The 19732-nt window shown below is 39.4% G+C and overlaps 2 protein-coding genes across 9 annotated transcripts in view; one reads left to right on the top strand and one right to left on the bottom strand.

The window, feature by feature from the left end:
• Positions 1-16094, bottom strand: part of Raph1 (Ras association (RalGDS/AF-6) and pleckstrin homology domains 1) — a 98190-nt gene extending 82096 nt beyond the window's left edge. For 7 of the 8 annotated variants that reach the window (XR_009055980.1, XR_009055981.1, XM_057754732.1 and 4 more), the window contains exon 1: positions 15825-16094. The gene's annotated coding sequence lies outside the window, so the exon portion shown is untranslated. Of the gene's footprint in view, positions 1-8308; positions 8325-15824 lie in introns of those variants that run through there. The other variant, XM_057754694.1, reaches the window with a different exon arrangement.
• Positions 15592-16359, top strand: LOC130869327 (nematocyst expressed protein 3-like). The gene has a single exon (XM_057761313.1). It carries the CDS (start codon positions 15592-15594, stop codon positions 16357-16359), a length of 768 nt encoding a protein of 255 aa, XP_057617296.1.
• Positions 16360-19732: the final 3373 nt, after the last annotated feature.

Below are 19732 nucleotides of genomic sequence, written 5' to 3'. Positions count from 1 at the left end.
AGATAATTTAGCTGAAGTTGGCTAATGTCACAACTACATCAAGAAAACATCAGACTTTAGTTCCAAATCAAATACTACTACTACTTGCCAAATAGAAAGGCTAAAACATAGGTTTTAGGATTTTTTTTTTTAAAAAAAAATGGAGGTTGGAAAGATTGTCTTAGTGATTTAGGAAATGCTCTGTTCCCAGCACACAAGTCAGGTGCCCAAGATTGTAACTCAAGCTCCCAAAAAGCCAAAACCTCTGGCCTCTAAGAGTACCTGCACCTGGCCCCTCACAACAAACACACACACACAAACATAAAAACAAACTAGATGTTTAAAACTTTTGTTACCATGAGAACAAAAGGAAAAAAAGACTATCCTGGAACTGCCTATTATTCGTTAACATTAGTGTGTCCTGACCTCTTGCGGACATTCAGAGACACTACAGTTGACCAGCTATCCCCTACCTGACAAAGCTTCCAAATGTTCATTTCATTTATCATATAAACTTAAGATGTCTAAGAAAAGCCATTTAAAATTCCTGATAGAAGATGAATTCAATAGTTTCCCATGCAACCAACCAGTCCATCAACTAAAAGTGACACCATTAAATACCCATCAGTATCTGTGTCAAAAGGTTTTCATTTTTGTTTTGAAAAAGCAGAAATAATATTTATCCTCTAATCCTTTAACTTATACAATTTTGTGAATCTTAATTATATTCACAATGCCACACAGCCTACCACTACCAAATTTCAAAATAAACTTAGAAGTTCACGCTGAGAAGCCTTGGGAGTCCTCAGGCTTCTCTACTCCAAGCCGTTGCCCACCTCTTGCAAGTATTTATGTGGGCTGCCTGATTCAATTTCAACCAAGAGGTTGTTTTTCTGCAATATAAATACCTGCAGGAAGTTTTCTAAGCACACACTCCTTTTTTCTGCATTTCTATACCCATCACACATTTTGGTTTAGCTCTTAAAAACAAAAGTGTTAAGATGCTATGCAAGATAAACAAAAAATAGACACTAGTCTCTCTTCGAGAGCCATGAGCTATGCACCTGCCCACACCAGCAGTTCATTGGCCCTGCACGATGTCATGACCATTGTCTCATTAGCCCCGACACCCACGTAGGTCACAAGTTCTGGAAACATGGAACATAGTAGTTTCCATTTATCACTCTGGAGCAATTATCAGAGAATCATATTCCTTACTTATCTAAAATGTAATATTTCCTCTTTTGCCAAACATTCGCAATTTAAGATGTTTAAAAATTAATATGACGCTAATTTAAGATGACTCAAAGCTAAAAGTACTCTTCTTTAAAAGAAAACCAATTGATCTGGCTGTAAGTTAATACTCAAATGAATCAACACATATTAAAATTTACTTCTCCACTAATAGCAGAATGACTAAGAAACACCAGAAAAATTCTACTATACACAACTTGAGTTGAATGTTTCCCTAAGGGTATTTTAAAAGATGATTTAGCAGTTATGCTAACAGTAACTATTACCAGTAAGGACAAAGCCTGAACTCGAATTGGTTTTGAAAAAGAATCCATTCAAATACAAAATATTAAGAAACCTTATAACACAGGTAAAAAAGTGCTGCCTCAAAGAACTGAGTTTGATCCTCAGGATTCACATTGTGGAACTCTAGAAAGCACAAAGGGCAATTACCCTTGAATAAATAATATTCTAGAGTGGGCTTGCTTCATACCTAAATTTTTATACAACTATATTAAAGCTGATATCAATTTTATATGTTTAAAGCTATCATCAAACAAAATTAAAGTTCAGATAATGCTGTCATATCTGTTCTTTGCATTTGTAGTGCCTCTCCTGACCCCAAACCTTGTGTGCACATGTATACACACACATGTTGGAAGGTTAGGTGGAGGCAGATTACAGTATTCTAACTTAAAAAGAAGGAGAACGGTAGCATAGTCACTGTTCTATTATCAGCCAGGAGGTGGTGTTGCTCACCTTTAATCAACACTTGGGAGACAGAGACAGGAAGATCTCTGTGAGTTCAAGGCCAGCTTGGTCTACAGAGCTAATTTCAGGACAGCTAGAACCCTGTCTCAAAAAAGAATGAGAGAGAGAGAGAGAGAGAGAGAGAGAGAGAGAGAGAGAGAGAGAGAGAGAGAAACAAATTCAAAGAGAATCTCCAAGGATCTTACAGGTTACTTATCTTTCCTAATAACTTTTTGATGAAATGTGAACAAAACTTAGAAAAATCTATTAACTTCACTAAAGAAGCTGCCTATAATGCCTAGCTAACCATTATATGTTTTGACCAGGCATTAAACCGAGTAAAAAGAGAATCAATATTTAAAAATATCAATTCTCATCTTACCACCTGTATAGAAATAAAAATAGCCAGGTAATACATTGAATTTAATGGCCTGTTTTTGATCGTGACTATAATATCTTTTTTTCTCTCAACAAATATTTTATACTGAATGGATTCTAAGATGTTAGAATAGTCTAACATGTATGACTGGTCTAATAGTCATTTTATATACACACACACACACACACACACACACACCAGTAGTTACAGTATATTCTTCCATTCTTCTTCTCCTTCTCTTTGTGATTATGAATACTAAACAGGCATACTGCTAACAAGTCAGTGCCCTTTATTTCATTATTGTCTCATATATATTACCTGTTGACAAGATGAACTTCATCTTATTAAGAAGGAACATTTTTTGAGACAGAGTCTCACTATTATAGTCTGGCTAGCCAGATAATTGCAATGTGGACCAGGCTGGCTAAACTTACTATGACCAATCTGCTTCTACCGCCAAATGTCGAGATAAAAGGCATGCATTGCCACATCCAGCCCTTACTTTAAGAGCTGGGTTCCAGTTTTTCACACTATTGAGTTGAAATCCCAAGCAAATACTTTAAACACTCTGTGAACTTAAAGAAGAAATTAAAGATGAGACTAGGTAAGACTTCCACTTAACATCTTAGAATCCATTCATGAAAAGATTAAAATGAAATATTTAATATTTTGAGAGAAAAATTCGTGATGAACATAGGACTTTGGTGCCACAAAATGTCATCCTTCAAAAGTAAAGGAAAGCTGGGCATGATAACGCATGCCTGCAATCCCAACACTTGGGAGACTAAGGCAGGAGGATTGCTCTGACTTTGACAAGAGACCTGGCTACAGAGACACCCCCACCCCTTTTAAGTTAATTCTCTTGGGACTCTACCAGATAGACACTTTCATCTCTTTCCCCTTGCCCCCATGACAATGATGTATTTAAGACTTCTCATGCTAAGAATGGGGACTATAAAGAGCTTTCATGCAAGAACCTTAGTCTCAGAATTTCTAGCTAAAGCAAGAACCTGAAGGTAATCTCTGTGCAGTTTCTAGAGTAAGAATGCATTACATCTATTTCTTTATGCAAATGAAAAATTCTTAGTAGGCTTTGGTACCCTTACAAGTCATTTACAGTACTCAGCAAATTACTTTCTCCAAAGTCTTTGATACCTGTTACTTGTTTCCTAAGTTGCTTGTTGTCATTTTTTTTATTTTAAATAAAATTAGATAAATGCCGGTTTTTTACCTCTCTATGCCTTCAGTTCTGGTACAAATAAACTTAATGCAAATGAAAAAAAAACAAAGAAAAACAAAATATTTCTGGAACAAACAATTAACAATAACTATCCATAGAGCTACAAGAAATGTTAAGAATATGATATAGTTAGTCATTCTGTTGGATAAGCGAAGGTATAAACTAAAACTTCAGCTTTTGTTTCCTTATTATTATAAGAGACATCTTAATATACAAGTATGCTGGCCTCTTACTAAATCTCCTGAGAGCTGGCATCACAGACATGAAATACCAAGCTCAAAATCAACTTTTCTTATTATATTTTTTTCGCCTGAATTTGACAGGAAACTTTTCTTATTCTTAGCTGACAAATAGATAACTATTTGTTCAAAATAATAGTAACAACGATGTATGTGATTATGTACATTAATGCATATATTACATGCAAACTTATGAGTGCTTACATGTAAGTGAAATGGGTGACAACAATGATACAAGGAACAAGCAGAAAAGAATCAGAATAATTTGTCATAATAAGGTGCTCAAATTATATTCTCGAAGCAGTGTTATCTGAAAATGTGTTTATAGGTTGGGGGGGGGATATCTTTAATTCGAGCACTCAGGAGGCAGAGGCAGGCAAATCTTTGTGAGTTTGAGGAAAGCCTGGTTTACAGGACAGCCAGGACTACAGACTGAAATGCTGTCTTGAGAAACCAACAAGAAAAAAATGTGTTTATATTAGCTATAATGTATATGGTAAACTCCAAGGCAACCAACCACAAAAAAAGTAGGGAAGGAAGTATAAGTGATCTACAAAGGAGAAGAGAAAATGTACTCATGTAAAATATTCTAGCAGAACAAAAGGGGGCCGAAGGGGAAAACAATATAAAAACAGGAACAAAGAATAAGCAACAGTAACAAATCCAATAAATATTTATCCAGCTGTATCACCATGGAATACAGTGATATCTATACACTTATTAGAAGACAAGATGCCAACAGAATAATAAAAGGTAAAACAACTAGAGCTTGAAGGGGTAGCATTTGCCTCCAGGCAAGAGCACCCAGGTTCAATACCTAACAATTAAAAAACAAAACAACAAATCCCTATGGCCTAGAGGAAAACACAAGTTAAATGTAAAGTTATACACAGAGGAAAGTAAATCCAGAATACTAACTTAAAGAAACTAAAATCGGGCTGGAAAAATAAGAGCTCAGCAGTTAAGACCACTAGCTACTCTTGCAGGACTGAGGTTCAATTCCCAGCAACCACATGGTGGCTTACAAGTCTATAATTCCAGTTCCAGGGAATCTAATTCCCTCTGCTGGCCTCCATGGACACCAGGCATCCAAGTGGTATGTATACAAACATACAAGTATGCAAAGTACTCACACCTATAAAATTTAATAGAAACTGAATCAATAATTAAAAATCTTCCAACAGAAAACACAAGGTTCAGATAGATTCCCTGGTAAATTCAAGAAAATACTTAGGAAAGAAATTGCTTAAATACTCTACAATCTCTTCTAGAACATATAAGTAGAGAACACTTTCTAACTCTTCCTATGAGGCTAGCAATAATGCCAAAACCAGACATGAGAAAATAGCAGACCAATATTATAAAAATATCTTCAACAAAAATTAGCCAAAAAATTATATACTATGATCAAGTGGGATCTATCCCAAGTATGCAAAATGACTCAATATCTAAAAATCGATTAGTGTAATCTATCACATCAATGAGTCACCAAGAAATACAGCATGGTCATATCAATTGATGTGAAGAGATGGAATATCCAAGGCTCATTCATGATAAAGTCTCTTTATAAGCTAGAAAGAGAAACCCAAATTGACAAATATCTAAAAACAAAACAAATAAAAATCCCTAGTAAACATCACCCTTCATGGTTGTTGCCAAGATGCCACTTCTTGGCTTCACTTATGGAGTCTGTCAACAGAATCCCCATGAAAAGTCTACCAAGTTATTTTATAGATAATGGCAACCAAGCGTGTCAAATGCAGAGGATTGCACTATACTGAAATCCTATGTAACATCCTATGTTAGCTATGAATGTGGACCAACACAAGAATATACCCTTACTTAAAATACTATAAGAACTTTTTGCATTTTTGTAAATTAATTGCCCAGTTCAAGGGTGAACTTTGTAGATGACAACATCATATCCTTTTATCATAGGGTTGGATGTTCCTGGGTGAACAGCAAAAGATCCACAATAGTTAACACAATACTGAAGGAACTGAACAAAATCAGACAAATGATACTATAACCAACCTCAAAACCTCTATACAAAACCACAAAAACCAAGACAGTGGGGTACTGACAAAAGAACAGTCAAATGGACCAGTGAAACAGAAGAGGGAGTCCAGAAATAGGCTCACACAAACAGACAGCTGATCTTTAACAAAGAAGTAAAGATAATTCAGTGGAGGAAAAACATTATTTTTAACAATTTTTTTCTGGAACAAATACGGTCATTCATATGTAAAAATAAATAAATCTAGAAACAGACACAAAAATTAAGTAAAATTAGATCACAGACCTAAATATAAGTGGTTAAAAAACCCTACAAAATAATTGAAAAAAATCTAGATTACACTGGGTCTAGTACTGATGAATAATTAAAAAGTTAAACTTCTTTATGAAAGACGATGGCAAAGCAATAAGCCTTCTAAAACAGAAAGCAGAAGGTCTAAATGTATTCACTGGGGAATTCTAGCAAATATTTAGGTAAGAAATTACTTCAATTCTCTATAAATTTCTTCCAGAAGAATGATCAGTAGGGTTAGGTGTGGTAGCCCATACCTGTAATCCTAGTACTCAGGAGGCTGAGGCAAGAGGATGGTGATATGACCAGCCTGACTTACACAGAGACTGTCTCAAAAACAAAAACACCTCCCAAAATACCCCAAACAAAAAAACCCACCTAACTTCTAACTTTAGATTAAAAAGAGAAATTAATTCACCTATATGTTGAAATATTTTTCAATATATACACAAGTAAGAAAATGGAGAGTTTAGGGTTGGACTGTTGGATCAGTAGTCAAGAGCTCTTATCCTTGCAAAGGACCCAGGTTCAATTCCTTGCACCCATATATTGGCTCACAAGGATCTGTAATTCCAGTCCTAAGTGACCTGACAACCATGGCCACAAACGAGTATGTGGTACACATACATTCAGATAGGCAAAACACTCACACTCATAAACTGATAAAATAAATTACTCCCTTCCCCAAATAAACAGTTTTCTATAAAAATAGTGTGCTGGGTGTGGGTGGTACACACCTTCTCAGCACTCAGGAGATAGAGGCAGGCACATCAATGTGTGTTGGAGTTGCTATGTAGACCAGGTATGGTCTACTGAGCAAGTTCCAGGTCAGCCAGAGCTACATAAGACACTGCCTAAAAATATTAAAAAAATATATAAAAAATGTAAGAACATACATTTAGAATTTTTAGAATAAGTAATTTCTAGTTTAACATCATAAGCACTCAACAAATAATTATTTGAAACTAAAAGCCAATCAGACAAAAATAAAAGAAAATAATTCTAACCTTTTAAAATAAACACAAGGATTTTCCAATATTTGTCCACTTTATCAAGAATTAAATATGTTCCCCCCAAAAAAAAGCTTACAGAAAATAAGAAAAGGCATGGGTTCTGTTAGCCAAATAATCATCTAAACTATATATACAGATGTCACAATCCAGGGGCTAACTTGTTTTAGGTAGTTCTCCAATCAGTCTTACTGCTAGGGCAGCTAACATTTCTTTACAGTAAACCCCTTTGTGCCTCTCCCGTTAACGATATAAGCAATGCTTTTTCAAACTCTTCTGAAAGTCTTCTTTCGTGGGGCCACTGATAAGGCTCAGTGGGCAGACACTGCTGCCAAGCCTCACTGTTTAAATTCTATCCATACAACAACATGGTAGGAGAAAACTGACTTCTCCACGTTGTCCTCCGACTCTGGCCTCTATGCATGGGCCATGACATCAGTGTGCCTGTACACACACACACACACACACACATTTAAAAGTTTTAATTTACAAATGAAACTGTTTCTTGATAAACATTTATAATATAAAAGAATTCTTAAGAAAATACACCTATCCAGTTGACAAAAGTATGATAAAGCAGGGTTTGGGAGGATATGGGAGAACATTCTAGTAGGTAGGTTTCTCATCATTTGGGAAGCTATCATCTATAACAGCGGTTCTCAACCTTCCTAATGCTGCAACCCTTTAACACAGCTCCTCATGTTGTGGTGATCCCTAAGCATAAAATTATTTCATTGCCACTTCATAACTGTAGCTACTGTTATCAATCATAATGTAAAATCTCGTATGAAGGATATCTAATATGTGATTCCTGAGGGGGTTGTAACCTACAAGTTGAGAACCACTGAAGCTCCAGAGATACACCACTTCTAAATGTCCAACTTAGTGACAGGCACCAAAAGAAATATTAAATGTCATCCTAACCCTCCTAACCAGAGCTACATAGCAAGACTCCATCTCAAAAAATAATAATAAAAAAAACCACCGGTACATTTTGGGGGCTGAGTTGGATTTGAGTTCAAATCAGACTGAGCAGAGTAAGAAACTATCTAAAACCAACCAACTCCACATTTTAAAACAACATATGTAGTGATATTTTCTTTGTAATCTAACAAATAAAGCTAGCCTGAAGATCAGAGTGCAAAGTTAAGTCACTAGGTAGCCACATACCTAAGCCACTGGTTAGTCATAAAGGACAGGCAGTGGTGGCCACACCTTTCATCTCAGGGACAGAGGCAGGTGATTCTCTTCGAACTCAAGGCCACCTGGGCGACTTGGAGTGAGTCATTCTAAGAGAGAAACAGATTTCACAACTTTGATCCCAGCACTTGGGATGATGCACCTTTAATCCCAGAACTAGAGAGAAATGTAAGGCAGGAACTCAGTGCAGTCTCTGGTAGTCATCCTGAGGACAGGATCGTCCCTTTGCCTGAGCCTTGGTAGAGGTAAGAACTCTCTAACACCGTGGCTGTTTTGTTTTTCTGATCTTCAGCTTCAACCCCAAGATCTGTCTCTGGGTTTTTATTATTTGTGCTACAAACATAAGCATGTATGTGTGTGTGTGTGTGTGTGTGTGTGTGTGTGTGTGTGTGTGTGTGTGTGTGTGTGTGGAATATAATATGTCTGTGCACCACATGCATTCCTGTTGTCCAGAGGTCAGAAGAGGGCATTAGATCCCCCAAAACTGGAGTTATGAGTGACTGTGAATGAATTATGAATCAAACCTGGGTTCTCCGCAAGTGCTCCCAATCACTGAGCATCTCTCCAACCTCAGAAACCTAAAAGTTTATGAGCATGTGGGTGTATTAAGACATGCCTGGGAACCCAGGAAGACAAATATCATATGTACTCACTCATAAGTGGCTTCTAGACACAAAGCAAAGAAAAACCAACCTACAGCCCACAAGCCAAGACAACCTAGGCAACAAAGAGGGACCCTAAGAAAAATAGACATGCATGCATTTACACAGGAAGGAGAAAAAGAAGATCTCTTGAGTAAATTGGGAGCGTGGGGGTCAAAGGAGAGAAAAAAAGAAGGGAGGGGAGAAAAAAAGTATAGAAGTATAGCTCAGTTAAAAAAATTTTTAAAAAGATTTATTTATTAAAACATGCAAACAAAAATATGCCTGGGAACACAAATTATCTGGGTGAGGAGTTCCATCATACAGCTCTCCTCTCTCTGTCTCTCTCTGTCTCTGTCTCTCTCTCTCTGGTTTTGGTTTTTCAAGACAGGGTTTCTCTGTAGCTTTGGAGTTTACCCTAGAACTAGCTCTGTAGACAAGGCTGGCCTCAAACTCACAGAGATTCATCTGTCCCTGACTCCCAAGTACTGGGATTAAAGGAATGCACCACCACTGCTCAGCCATCATACATCTCCTTGAACATAATTATTTGAAGAAAAATATAAGCAACTGATTATTATAGTGGTAATGTTTCATACTTTATATTATATTTTATACCTGAATTTAAAAATACATTTATTTTTGAAAAGAAATCTAAAATGTAGAAAAGATAATATATAAGTATGCTCAGGAAAGCAAAAACAGTTTCAATAAAAGAAGCAGAACTAAACTGTGTTTCCAATGAACTATGCAAACACAAACACACATATATGAGAAAATAAACAGAAAATGGTAACTAGTAGTCATTTCTGAGTAGCAGGATTATTTTGTTTTCTTCTTTATATGTTACTCCTTGTTAATATTAGTATAAGAAAAAAAAAAAGAAAGCAAACCATAAAATGTAAACCAGTATAAAAAAGGTATGCTCCAATTAAACTTGTAAGACTATTGTTTTTCAGATTCTGAAAAGCTTAGGGCTAGTAAAATGACTGAGTGAGTAGAAGTATTTGCCACTGAGCCCAACGACCTGAGCTAGTTTTCCAAATCCATACGGTGGAATGAGAGAACGGACTCCCAAAGTTGTCCTGATACCTCCCCCTCCCAACAAATAAAAAATTATTTTAATTTTAAGATTCTTAGAAAGATTAGAGCATGGTAAGTGCCCTAGTTAGGATTCTACTGCTGCGAAAACACCATGGCCAAAGGCAGCCTGGGGAGGATAGGGATCATTTCACCACATGGGGAACTGAAGCAGAAGCCATGGAGGAATACTGCTTGCTGGTTTGTCTGCCCTAGCTTGTTGTTTGCTTTCTTAAACACCTAGGATCACATGCCCAGGGGTGGCATCCCCCTGCCAGGAGGCTAAGCCCTCCCACATCAATCATTAATCAAGAAAATGTCTCACAGACTTCCCTACAAACAATAACAATGCTCCTTTTCCTAGATAATGTTGGCTTATGTCAAATTGACCAAAAAGGAAAAAAAGAAAGGAAGGAAGGAAGGAAGGAAGGAAGGAAGGAAGGAAGGAAGGAAGGAAGGAAGGAAGGAAGGAAGACATTAACATAGCTTGTTTAAATTGGTATCTAAAACCACACAAGCCAAAATAATTTAGACAGAGTTAAACTTCTAATTTTAAGTGTTTAGGCAACCACTGAGCTAAATCCCTAGCCCTGGGAATATCTTTAGTTTTACACTTCTAAAGACAGTTTAAGTTTATATTTCTAGTACTGTGATATCACAATGGATAATAGTCCCTTCCTCTACGAATTAGATAAAGATATCACTTGGAAAATCTTCAGACTAAATCTTGATTTATATTGTAAAAAGAAAGTATGTATAAAGGAGGGTTTGAGTACAGGAAGTGTCAGAAGTAGGGCTGAGCACAGTGCTTATGTAACACTGCAATAAAATGTTACATATGAAAAATACAGAACACTACTGAGAAATTGGGGTCCTAAACAGACAGATGCACAATACCATCGTATTAGAAAATGCAGTACTTTATAAGTTCTCCCCAAACTAAACTAGGAAGTTGATACAATTACAACCACCATCAAAAGAAAACTATTTTCTTAAAAACAGAAATTAACAAGATGGAGGTAGGAATGTGGTTCAACTTCCAGCATCACAAAAATAATAATAAATCAAACAAAGTGATTCTAAAATCCATATTATTAAAAAAAGACTTTGATTAGTCAAAACAATCGTGAATAGACTGAAGGATTTACTCTACCTGATTTCAAACTAATGATATTTAAAATAAGTAATATTGGCAAAAGGACAGGGAATTATTACATCAATGTAACAGACAGTCCATGGATTGACCCACACTTATAAAAATCAAATGATTTTTCGAAACAAGGAACTCAAGGCAGATAAAGAGGAAAGTGTTTTTTGAAAAATATTGAAACAATTAGACATAAAGGAGGGAGGAGAGCTTCAATTTCTACATCATACCACAATAAAAATTTAATTTAAAATGGAGCATAGCAAGAAATGCAAGAACTAAACTTATAAAACTCATACAAGAGAAAATACAGGAATATGTCTTTTCAACTTTGAAATAGGAAGTTATTAGGACACAGAAAATACCTATAATCATAAGAAAAATTAACATTCTTAATGAAGTCCATTATTAAAACATTTAAAAAGTTAGACAGCACAGGTGAGTATTATGAAACACATTGTTAATCTTGGCACTCAGGAGGCTGAGGTCAAAGTATTTTAATGAATTTGAAGTCATCTTAGGATACATGACAAGCCCTGTCACACACAAAAATGAATAAATAAAAGCAGGCAAGCACCAAATTAAGAGAAAATACATCTGGATAAATAGCTTGTATTTAGGATATAAAGAACTGTTACAAGCCTAAAAAAAGAAAAGGATTGAATTTTAAAAATAAGCAAAAATCTTACACAGTTATATCCCAAATGACTAATAAGAATATGAAAAGTTGGGACTGGAGAAAAGGCTCAGTGTACCATTCTTGCGGAGGATCCGAGTTCAGTTTTAGCACCATATCAAGCATTTACAACTACCAAGAAGAAAGAACACTTGTTCTTGCAGAGAACCCAGGTTCAGTTGCCAGAATCACAACCCCCCGTAACTCCAGTTCCAGGGGATCCAAATGGCCTCTTCTGACCTCAGTGGACACACATGGTTACACATACATATATGCAGATAAAACACTCATACACATAAAAAGATGTAAAGAAAAATAAAAATAAAATTTTAAGCCAGGCACATGCCCTAATCCCAGCATTCAGCACTTCTGTATGAGTTGCCTTGGTCAAGGTAATCTTTTCACAGAACTACAGCAGTGTTTAAGAGACAAGACAAAATAACACAATGAGCTGCAAAAACATTTATGATATGCTATCAGGACTTATTGTTAAATGTTCATTGTTTTTAACAAGCAATGACTTAAACAGGATGAGTACACCCCCATAGAAATGTTTGGCCATTTAATTGAACAGAGTGTAGAGTAATATGTTGTTGAGACAATGTTATATGAATAAACAGTATGCAGGACAGAAGTTTAAAGTCTCCAGTCTATTAAGTTTCCTATCAATTGCTCATTTAAAACTCCTAAGTAAACACACAGATAGTGTAAGGGAAGCTTGAGTCTGTAGGTCATTCGGATCTCTAATGTGCTTAAATAAACAAACAAACAAACAGGCTACAGTGATGAGCTTAAGTCAGCATGAACTATACAGTGAATTCTAGTACAGCCTGGGCTACAATTTAAGATTCTGGGTAAAAAGAAAAGCCCAACAACAATAAAATAATGACTACACTTTCAGAGAGTACCCAGAGGAGTCAAAGGCATAGAGACAAAGTAAGAAAGTTGCTACTAGAAGCTGCAGTAGTAGATGTGAAGTTACTGTTTAACAGGTAGAATTTCAGTTTGGGATTGTGAAAATGCTCTGGAAATGGACAATGTAACAGTTACACAATAACATGGAACTTCTTTCCTCTGGGAGACAGGGATTCTTTGTGTAGCCCTGGCTGTCTTCTAACTAGCTTTGTAGACCAGGATGGCCTCGAACTCAGAGACCCACCTGCTTCTGCCTCCCAAGTGCTGGGATTAAAGGCACAAGCTCCTCAACATGAACAGATTTAACAGCACTGAAAGTTAACTATTTAACGCTTAAAATGGCAAAAGTTGTATAAAGATTTTAACACACGAGAAAAAGAAAAAATGTGCTAGTTTTACCACAGGGCAGCACAGGAAGGTGGTAAAAATACAAGAATTAGGCTAACTAGTTGTAAATCTCTATGTTTACTTCATAGCTGTGTAGTCTTTGGGAAAAAAACTTACTACCTCTGCTTGTTTTCTCAAATAACAGACCTCCTTCATAGAGGCATGGTGAGGAATAAATAATTCAATACTATAAAGTGTTGAAAATAGTACATATTATATAGTAACTATTTATTATAATTTTAAAACATCTTTTGAGTCAGGGCTTCAGTATATAGCTTAGTCTAGCCTTATTCCTCCTGCCTTAGGGTCTCGAGTGCTCTGATTACAATGGTGTCACCACTCCTGATTTCAAATATTACAAACTAGACTATGGGCTTTGTGGTGGTGGTAGATATCAAATCCAGGTCCCCACCATGGTAACTGCTCTCGACTTGAGCTGTATCTCCAAACTGTTTAATGAACTTTAGGTCAAGTGTCTCAAGACCCTTAAAAGCTCTTTATCAAAATTAAAATTTTAATTATTCTTTTTGTTTTGAGGTAGTCTCATGATGTAGGCAGTCCTTAAACTCAGGAAGGTCCTACCTGGACCCTTCAAGGCTCATGCTACCAATCTTAGCTCCTCAAAAAGCTGGGTGGTACTGTCAGCCAACTAACTGAATAATCTCAGTGAGACCTGAAGAGTCCGCCTGTGTGGAATACTAAATAGAGCTAATACTCATCACAAAGAAACAACCACACATAGTTCCTCACTAAAATCCAACAGAAGTGAGTAGCAATCCAAACACCACAAAACACCTGGTGAAAAAAAATCAAATGCAAAACAGGTTTTTAAAGTGTGTCCTTATTTTGCTACTTATCTAACGTTCTTCTTAGAGAATTTGGATTTTTTTTCATGTGTGTGGGGGTGGGGGTGGCTGGGTTTGTTGGTTTTTCAGACAGCGTCTCATTTTGTAACTCATGTTGACCTGGACTGCATTGCAATCCTCTTGCCTCAGCCTCCTGTGTGCAGAGACTACAGGCAATGATCCACCATGTCTGGCTCCTGAATCCAGCTCTAAAAAGATAATCACCACCTACACGTGGAATGTCTTCCTCTCCGAGTCTACATTGTTGAAATCCCACCAGTCGAAATATATGATGTACATGTATGACAATATGAAACTCATTATTATGTAAAATTAATATGTGCTAATAAAATATTTTTAAAGAAAATATCCAACCTTTTAAAAGACTCCACCCATACATTGGCAGCTTCCATAGTTTCACCCCACCACTGACCTCAATGCAGAATTCACCTTTTCTTCACTGCCTTATGCTATGCCTCTATAATGCACTATTACCAATATTCACTTCTGACCCACCCCCTCACAAGATCACAGCCAACACCCCACCCCCAGCATTAGGAAGAGGAATTAGCACGTATTGAGCCTCTCACAGATAGGTAAGGGGCTACCAATTTTGCGTTATCTCGTTCAACCTTCTTGATAACAGGCTAAAAGGTAAACAGGTGGTGTATGGCTGTTTACCTGTAGAGAACCACAGCAGAGTTAATGGCTTGCTTATCCACTATCACGTTGCTAGCCTATTATTCTGTATGGACCGTTAGTTTACTCTGCTTCAATGCGCCTTTTCTGCCACTCAGTGTTGTGGGGGTGTTCGTTTTGTGTCTCCTCCCACTGTACCTGAGTAGGTTTCCACACTGTTTGCTGACTTCAATATTCTAACGAACACCAAGTCATCCTTTAACAATCGAATCACGCTAGCCCGCTACCTCCACGGAGGACTTTACCCACTTGGGCGGCTCTCCACTTCTCCATGAGAAATGCTGCAGGCAGTATCCACCCCGAACTGCTCTTCCCACAGAATGTATGAAATGCAACACACAGGGTACGTGCAACTCTTGTATCATTTTCCAAAGCTCTTATTTCATACTAAGGTACATCTTTATGTCTACATAAGGATCAAGCAGTCTCCGGTTCACACAGTGGGGCCATTCTAAGACAATGTCTGAATAGGAAAAGGATATCAGCATCTTAAAACGAAGGCATCCTTCCGACACTATTAGGCAGCCTCCTCCCTTTCTGTCGTCCTCCACTGAACTGCAGTTTGGATTTCCGGCGGGAATGTACGCGGAAAGATGAGATGAGGCTAAAAAGCACTAGAGCAATTACTTTGCTTAATTAGAAGACACCGAAGGCACCCCGCCTTTCGACGTCTCTGCACTGAACTAATTTATGAAGGCGGGCAGGGCATAAAAGCTAGAACAAACCCGCATCGAGCGGTGTCTGCGGCTACCGGGGGACCAGTCCCTTTCCACCCGCGAGCAGTCCCCGGTCACCAGAGCCCAGCGCGGAGTAGACGCCCCGCCGCACCTACCCAGGCGCCCACTCGCCCTATTGTCTGCACGATGCCGCCCCGAGTGGGGGGCAGCCCAGGCCCCGCCGACCCCTACCCACCACAGGCCGCCTGGCTGGGCGCAGCCCCAACGCCGAGAGCTCGGCAGCCCCGCCCCGGGCTGCAGCCGCTCGCTCTCGCCCGGAGGGCCACGCCGGGAGCAAGGAAAATGGAGGCGGCAGCGCCTCCCGGGGACCTGGATCCTTCCTTTCCCCGACCTCGAGGGCCAGGCGGTGGAGCACTCACCGTGGCAGCCCCTCGGCCCTCCGGGAGCCCCGCGCGAGGCAGCAGCTGCCCGCGTGCCCCCGCCGCAACGCCGCCTCTCCAGGCGCGCCGCTCCTCTCCCTCTGCTCCCGCGGCGCGCGCTCCGGGACTGACTGACCGACCCACAGAGCGGGCGTTGGCAGGGACGGGGCGGGGCGACCGAGCACCCGGCGGCGCGGACCATAGAGCCCCAGCGTCTGGCCCCGGCACACAGGGCGGGGCTGAGGGTCGTGCGGCCCAAGAGCGGACCGACTGGCGCCCGGCCGCGCGCGCGCGCGCGCTCCCCGCCGCGGCCGCCGGCCCACTTCCGGCGCGGGCGGTGGCGCGCGCCTCCCGCCGCCTGGCCAGCAGCCGCCCCCCGCCCCGTCCTCCCTCCCCCCCCCCCCAACTCCCCCCACCCCCACCCCAGCGCACACCGTCCGACCCGCAGGCGCCGGGCCGCACCCAGCCGCGGCCGGCCTCCAGCGCGCGTCCTCGAGAGCCGCCTCCAGGAACCGGTGAATCAGAGAATGAATGAGCCGAGAGGAAAATCCCGCCGCGGTCCCGCCCTCCGTTGCCCTTCCCGGTGGCTCCCGTCTGAGGCTGTGCACCTTTGCCTGCCGTCCACGTACTCAGTCTCCAGAAAACAGCCCCGGGCTAACTCAGACACCCACTGCTTTAGGAAATCCCATTTTAGCCCCAAACTGCCGTTTCAGGCATCAGACACCCCGCTCATCTCTACCTTTTCACGTCAAAGCCTGCTCATCTGGGTCCCCAGTTTCTGTCCTCCCTTACTGAAACTGTTCGTAATGCGGGTGTTGGCATCTTATATGCCCGAGTATTACACTTAAATAGTGAATTTGCTCCCAAACTCCGTGAGGATACTGCTTATTTTTTATGCAGATTCGACTTGGGCAGACTTAAATTAATTTTGATTAACGTCCTTATTACGACCTTCATGTAAAGTTGATCAAAGGAAAGAAAAAAATAGTATTAAAATACCTCTGCTTGGCTATATACTTTGTTAGCACTATAGAAATTGGACTGTGATCTGGAATTGGCTGCGTTGAACGTTTAGCATTCTTTTTTCGTGTCTTCTTGTCAGCTCTTTAACAGTTTGTGTATTTTGAATTTTCACATCCCTCCCCCCCCAAAAAAAAGAGAGACCATGTCTTTCTGAAATTCTGGCTCTCTTTCTTAGAATGAGTGTTCATTTCCCTGTTCTAGGACCAAATCCTAGTCTGATTAAGTGCATTCTCTTTCCTGATATTCTTAAGGATTTCCAAGTGGTTTCAGTCCTGTTTTACAATCTTTTCCGACCTGGTGCACAATCTGTCCAAACTGGTGTTTAGAACCGTACAAGTTTTACACTTGAGATGCCCGTGCTTTGGAAATGCATGCAATTTGTATTTTAAGTTTAGTAGGTACTTCAATAATCTGGTGTAAGATAACACCATCTAATAAACTAAAAATAGTGGAGGTGACCGATTCCTGTGGTCTCTCTTCCTTGCTGAATTCGCCATTTGTTACCTGTAATTATTTCAGTGTGCTATGATTTTCCCTTGATGAGGATCATACTTTTTCTTCATCCTTAGACCCTGCAGTATCTACTGTGCACCTTTGTATAAATAACAAATGCTTTGAAATTTTAACCAATAATTCATATGCCAACCTGGTCTACAGAGTGAGTTCCAGGACAGCAAGGGCTACACAGTGAAACCCTGTCTCAAACAAAACAAAACAATCTATACAAATGTGTCTGTAGCCTCTTTATTTTCCTTGTGACCAGGTTTGTTGATATTAAAAACACCTAGGTGCCCAAACCTAATAAACAACCTATTGTTATCAAATGTTATTGCTAGGCTGAATGTGAACATTACAAGAAAGAGTCTCATTTTTTTAAGAGTCATTTTTATGGAAACCTTTATCAAACAGGCTTCTGAATGCTCTTTCGATGGCTCTTAGCCAGCTCTTCCCTGAGTTTTTTGGTTGGTTAAAACCAATCTTAGAAAACAGTCACTTTTCACCATTGAGCAAAATGAGCAGGTTCTCATTAGTTTCATTAAGCCATGAAATAATCCATTCACTTGATTAAAGTTTATTGAGCTCCAGCTAAGGTGTAAGAATGCAAAGATAAGAAAAACTTGATGTCTCCTGCCCCCACAAGTCACAGACTGTTGGATAAAGGAGGTAGGGAAGCCACTACTAGAAAACTGTCTATAGCCAGACCAGGAAAGCATGTTTGACAGGGAGGATCTAACCGTATTAGGAGGAACAGTCATTCCAGACAAAGGCAACGACTCTGTGCAGGTGTATGAACTTTAATAGTACCATGCCCAAGAGGCCTGACTTTCAAGTAATTCCATTTCTTCCAGACAGATGCAGAGATGGTTCAGCTAGGTGGGGAATGGTAGTAGGGACCTCATGTCAAGAGCTCGTGTGCAACACTAAGGAGTTTGAGCTTAATAAAGCATAAACTCTTTGATGTGTTTTAGTCTCTGTATTTATTCAGAGACCAGAGAAAACTGACCGAAGAATGAAAGCAAAGGGGGGGGGGGGGTGAGATCATTTATATCAGCTGGGCAGAGGCAGAAAGGTGATTGGGTGAAGGATATATAACAAATCTGTAGACTTTCACGTAAAATAGACTAGAGGACAGAAGGAGACAGAAACCTCTACAAAAGGCAAACGACTTTCAGTCTAAGGAGACTGACTGTATAAAGCTAACCCTCCATGAAATAAGGAGGAGCCTGACTGAACACTTAAACAGGAGAATATTACCATAGGAGGCTGGGAGCTCAATCTGTAAAGAGCTTACTGAACAAAGATGACGATCTTAATTCAAATGCTCAGCACCTGTGTAAAAAAGAATGGGCTAAGTGGTTTGTATCCCTAATCCCAGCACTTGGAAGGTGGAAATGGGAATGCCCATGAGATTTACCGGCCAGATAATCTTAAGAAATGGATATACCCCGGTACAATAAGAGATCTTGTGGAGTGCCCACACACACCGACACACACACACACACACACCGACACACACGTGTGCCATAAATCTAGGCACCTTAAAAGATTCCTAGTCCATTACTCTGCAAAGTATGTTCTTTTTGTTCTTTTTCTTTGTATTTCTTTCTATTTTTGTGGTTTTTTTTTTTTTTTTTTTGGTTTTTGGTTTTTGAGACAGGGTTTCTCTGTGTAGCCCTGACTGTCCCAGAACTTGCTTTGTAGACCAGGCTGGCCTCAAATTTACAGAGATCTGTTTTTCTCTGCCTCCCATGAGCTGTGATCAAAGACTTCTGCCACCACCATCCAACACAAAGTGTGTTATTAAGGACAGTGGCTTCACAGAATTTTAGTAGCCATGATGGCTATTCTTGGTTGCCAACTCAACTACAACTGGAACTGTGATCCCAATGACTGGGCACATCTCTGCGGGACTCTTAACTAAATTATCTGAAGACTCTTAACTAAATTATCTGAAGTGGGAAAACTCACTTTTAATCTGGATATTTGAGGTGGGGAGATAAACCTTAAATCCAGATTTTTTGAGGTGGGAAAACCCACCTTTTTTATCAGGACCATACCTTGTTTCTTCACTGCTTTAAAGCCTTCTTCTTCAGGATTCCAGCATATGCTGAAGCCAGAGGAGACATGGATTGAATGAACAGCTACTGGATTCTCGGAACTTCTGTTCATAAGAAGCAGCCATTGTTGGGTGAGCTAGACCACAGCCTGTAAGAGGTTATATATATATATATATATATATATATATATGAATGAGAGAGAGAACCCTAATACAATAGACATGATTTCTAAAGTAGCTTTGAGTTCCTTTAACCAAACCAGTAAAAAATGATAACAAAGTTCAATGGATTTCTCAATCAGAGAACTTTTCAGAGGGTGCAATAATG

Source organism: Chionomys nivalis, chromosome 2, assembly GCF_950005125.1.
Source record: "Chionomys nivalis chromosome 2, mChiNiv1.1, whole genome shotgun sequence".
NCBI lineage: Eukaryota > Metazoa > Chordata > Mammalia > Rodentia > Cricetidae > Chionomys > Chionomys nivalis.
This window is presented reverse-complemented; position numbering and strand designations above follow the sequence as displayed.

Excerpts from the sequence above, each read along its gene's own strand:
- LOC130869327 (XM_057761313.1), top strand. The coding sequence starts at position 15,592 with ATGCCGCCCCGAGTGGGGGGCAGCCCAGGCCCCGCCGACCCCTACCCA.